Source organism: Lathyrus oleraceus, chromosome 3 (genome assembly GCF_024323335.1).
Source record: "Lathyrus oleraceus cultivar Zhongwan6 chromosome 3, CAAS_Psat_ZW6_1.0, whole genome shotgun sequence".
In the NCBI taxonomy this organism is placed as follows: Eukaryota; Viridiplantae; Streptophyta; class Magnoliopsida; order Fabales; family Fabaceae; genus Lathyrus; species Lathyrus oleraceus.
In genome coordinates this window covers 285,130,096-285,135,309 of record NC_066581.1, presented here as the reverse complement: position 1 = coordinate 285,135,309, position 5,214 = coordinate 285,130,096, and the positions used below count along the sequence as shown (strand labels likewise).

Below are 5,214 nucleotides of genomic sequence, written 5' to 3'. Positions count from 1 at the left end.
GTATCAGCTTACTGGACGAACTGTCAAGACACCCAGTTTGACAGTTTCACAATGATCTTTTGGCCAGGTCTGTGATGCTTTTGAAATCCAGACTTCACTACATACTGAACTGAGATCCTCAGCTTACCGTATGTGCTGTTGTTGATGAATGTCAAAACATTCTGCTTGACATTCCAACAGAAGGCTATGTATCAGGTCTGCTATTATCTTGCTGAACAGACTGAATTACATGCTCAGTTTGGCAGACATGATTATATCATACAGAAGGAAAACAAACACAGGAAATTGTTAACCCAGTTCAGTCCAACATGACCTACATCTGGGGGCTACCAAGCCAGGAAGAAGATCCACTATTAGTAGTATCAATTCAGAGTTAAACTCCCCCGTTTACAACTCATCACTTAATCCCTACCCAATGCAATCTATACCTAGGAACTCCTAGATAGAAACCTCCAGTTTCCATTCCTATCACTACAAATACAATGTAATGTGCAAACACCTTGAACTTGCTTCACAACTTCATTCAAGAACATAATCACTCTTGCCTACAGGCTTTGAGTGACAAACACTCTCAGGTTTACCACTGAGAGACACATGGTAACCTTCCCACAGATTGGGAGGTTTACCTTACACACACCCTTAAAAATTCATTCTAAGAGGCTTACCAAAAACTAGATTACAATCAGCTATTTATAACCTAATCACCCAACTGGATTTGGGCCTTCAGAAAGTTGCAGCAGACTTGTTCTTTGCTGTTGCAACTTCAGCAGAAAAATTCTGCTACAAACAAGGTCTTCAAGTTCCTAATCTCTCTCCATATATATCTCCATATTTAGAGCCTATATATATTCTGAATTAGTCTTCAAGGCCTTCACAAGGGAGTTAGGATATTCACCAGATATCCTTGCTGATCCCATGACATATACTGAATTAATTAATTCAGTTTCCTACACATGTGCGATGTCACAGACCTGACGTCGTGACATCGTACATGACATGTTGGTCCAGATGTTGAATTTCTTTAACCCAACATATTAAAACAACAGAGGTGATTACATTATTTGTTTTCTAAAATTAATGCCAATCCTGAGGTATTAACACTATGGATCTTTCGAGACTAATAGTGTATTATCTCGATTCGTTATCGGGTGATTGGAGTAAATATCCGAGTATGAAGAAGACGGTTGACGCGTAAGTGAAATTCCCCTAAATATTCGTGTGTATTTGTATATTTAATTATGTCTGTCAGATTGATCTCAATATACGTTTTTATTTTGTTAGGGCAATAATAAAATTTAGATCGAAAAAGAATTATCGTAATAGGAAGGACATTACCTGGGTCAGAGTTCAGGTATATATTAAGTATCTTATTTTTGCTTATAATAGTGTTTGTTTTTTTGCTTATAATAGTGTTTGTAAGAAATTAACTATATATATATTGTTTGTTTTTCTGTGTAGTGTCCTCAGCAAAATAATTCGGTCGATTGCGGATTTTTTGTATTGAGATTTATGAGAGATATCATTGCGTTGAATCGTATAGACATCCTAAAAATGGTATGGAATAATAACTTAGGGTTTATTTTAATATTATCGGATATTTCATCTAATTTGTTACTAAATCATGAATATGTTTTATTCTCTTAATTGTAGTACTTTGAGGAATACAAATCTTACTCAAGAGCTCATTTGGATGAAATGAAGGATGAATTGTGTCAATTCATTGTTGATCAAAGAATCATATAGCTAGGTTGTATATTGTTGTACATATATGTATGGAATGTTGTTGTTGTATGCTGTTGTTGTATATATGTTGTATATTGTTGTTGTACTTTTACTAAATCATGAATATGTTGTTGTATATTGTTGATCAAAGAATCATATATTAATGTTGTATATATGGAGGATTAATGTTGTATATAAATGGATTTATGTTGTATATATCAATGGATTAATGGTGTATAACATTGGATTAAAGGATGAAATCAATATGAATTTTACACTTTTGCAGCATGCGAACAGGTTACCAATTAAATATCCACTGTTTTTCAAACAAATTTTTTTAAAATAACTAACACTTTAGAGGGCGCTTTGTCCAGAAAGCGCCCTCTAAACACTTTACATTGACAACTTTAGAGGGCGCTTTTTCCTGAAAGCGTCCTCTAAACACTTTACATTGACAACTTTAGAGGGCGTTTTTTCCTGAAAGCGCCCTCTAAACACTTTACATTGACAACTTTAGAGGGCGCTTTTTCCAGAAAGCGCCCTCTAAGGTGTCCCTTTATGGACCACTCCAGAGGGCGCTTTTTTCTGAAAGCGCACTATAATGTGGCCACTTTAGACAGCGCTTTCTCCAGGAAAACAAAGCGCTGTCTTTACCTATGCCAGCGCCACTTTAGAGGGCACTTAAAAGCGATGTTATAGGCCAAAATAAGCGCCCTCTTTTCCCTTATTTGGCGTAGTGTCCCCACCATATCGAATAATTGTAAACCCAACCTTATAATACAATCAAACGAAATAAAAGAATGTGTAGCACCCGTTTCAATAATAGCAATTAGAGGAATACTATTAATAAAACATGTATCTTGAATCAATCTGTCTGAGCTAGTAGTCTCTGACCTAGTCAAAGAAAAACTTTCCCTGTGGACTGAACCTTCTTTGGCTTCTGACAATTAGTACTAATGTGACCTTGTTCGCCACAATTATAACAAGTCGTCCCAATACTCTTGCAATCTACAATGTGGTGACCTTTCTTTCCATATTTGAAGCACCTTAGAACATTATTTTGGAATTCATTAGCACGGTGGCTCAACTCGCCACACTTGAATCACATGATAGAAGCGGGAGTTTCTCACCCACTTGGCCTTTTCTCATCTAAAATCCTCTACTTCCCTTTATGAGCTGGAGCACTATACGGGTTCCCATGGTACTGATTCTTTCCTTTCCTCTTATAAAGACTCTTATACTGAGTAGAACGATCCCTGTTATCCTCATCGTATATTCTACACTTATTCACCAGCATATGAAATCGACGAATCTCCTGATAACAAATACCTTGCTTGAAATCAGAATGCAGTCCGCTTTCAAATTTGATGCACTTCGACCCTTCAGTAACAACACCATTATATTATGGACAAAACTTCACCAACTCTTCAAACTTGGCAGTATACTCAGCAATTGTCACATTTCCCTAATGTAGTTTGAGAAACTTGATTTCCTTCTTGTTGTGCACATCCTCAGGAAAGTACTTCTCCAGGAAATGAACTCTAAACATAACCTAAGTAATCTTAATACCAAAAGCCTCTAGTATTTGACGCATATTATTCCACCAGTCTTCAGCCTCCTCTAACAACATATGAATACCGAACTGCATCTTCTGAACTTCAGTGCATGCCATCACTCGAGAAATCTTCTCAATCTCTCTGAGCCATGCATGCGCACCCTCTAATTCATATATGCCCTTAAAAATCGGTGGCCTGTTTCTCTGAAATTTGTCTAGCCCACGAAACTCATCAACATCACCTTGATGATTCAGCTGACCCTGCAACGCCTGAGCCACTGAATCTAAAGCATCAACAATTGCATGATCATTTCTACCAGCCATTACTCCTCACACCAGTAAACAAACATTAGAAGAAACAATGCATCGATAGTGTACACACATATCTCACATCCAAGGGAACAATAACATGTTAAAAACTTGGCCGGATGGAGCGACCTGCTCTGATACCACTATGTAACACCATAAACCCCTAAACTCCAAATAACACGAATATAAAAAAACTACACACATATGGTGTCACTCATACACAACATAAACCACTGCTCCGTAACATAGGTTATATAAAACATGCAATAATTTAAACACCTGACATCACATGCTCGCCTTTACATAGGCTCATCGCAGCGAAAATAAATCAATTAAAGTAACTTAACAACCAAATAAATCTTATAACAAAAACATGGTTATAGCATAATTCCTTCAACATCAATAACTTCAAAACAAAAAACAATTACAGAGACCAAAATGTTCGTCCGCACAGTGTTACAGATCAGAGTAACGAAATCTAAATATCGCATAAAACGGGAAAAAGAAGAACAACCTCAATGTCATCCTTCAGCTTCTAAGAAGCTACTTATTCACATGCTTGTTTATACCCCAAGGATGAGCACATAACCACACAAACAACAAAGGAGTGAGAATACACTCATAATATATAATTGTCCAAAAGTATGTGAGGGTAGCCTAAACAAAAATCGATAATTATTCATCAAATTTTTTAACATACACCATAAAAGCATTCTCAATCACAAATACCAACATAATCATTCAATACATATGCAATAATGAATGCAATGTACTTGACACCACAACTCTACAATGCATCTGGTACTATTATGGACAACACGAGTCCATCTCGCTCCTGAATCCCCATCAAAGGACTAGAGTACACCAAAATCGCTACTATCACCATAAGTAACACTTCATTGATTCTCATATGGAACAAGTTACTCGCTCATGAATCCATACAATTGGACCAAAGCACATCAAAATCGTTACTATCACCATAAGTAACGCTTCACCAACTCCCATATAGAACCAGCTACTCGTTCCTGAATCTACACCATCGGACTAGAGCACACCAAAATTAGACCGGAGTTCATACACCACGATGCATGATCTCAATAACATGCAATATCACCAAAGTATCACCATACAATTATCACCATTATGCAAAAACAACATTCTCCATACAAAATAAGTGAATTAATCCAACATAACATGATAAAGAACATCAAATACCTCTAAATAGTGGCCAAATAGAAGCCTAATCACATCACAACATCAAAAATCGGAACTGATATTCAATTCCAAGCAACATGGCAAACAATGCTCATTCTGGTAGTATGACTGGATATCCATCACCAAGGTCACACCCGTCACTGCCCGCGTCACCTCACACATCGTCTCTATGACAACTGTCCCACAAAATGGTGCTTGGATACCATGACGGTCTACCCGTGAGGCAGGTGACGCCTGTCAGCGCCACTAAAGCCATGACGACCAGGGAGTCATTAGGGTGACACCCGTCACCTTGAACCAGAAGGCATAACTCTATTTCTTGCCATTGGAGTTTAATTCAGAACTCCAATTTTCACTTCCCAAACCCCAAATCGAACAACAACAATCAAGAAAACAATATCTAATAACAACAC

General features: G+C 37.3%; 1 protein-coding gene across 1 annotated transcript; it reads right to left on the bottom strand.

Annotated features, from left to right (window-relative positions):
• Nucleotides 1-2,881: 2,881 nt before the first annotated feature.
• LOC127130885 (uncharacterized) lies at nucleotides 2,882-3,601 on the bottom strand. Its single transcript, XM_051059843.1, has 2 exons — nucleotides 3,292-3,601; nucleotides 2,882-3,102 (listed from the first exon to the last, which is right to left on the bottom strand). The coding sequence occupies exons 1-2, from the start codon at nucleotides 3,599-3,601 to the stop codon at nucleotides 2,882-2,884; spliced, it is 531 nt and encodes a 176-aa protein (XP_050915800.1).
• Between the last annotated feature and the right edge of the window lie 1,613 nt (nucleotides 3,602-5,214).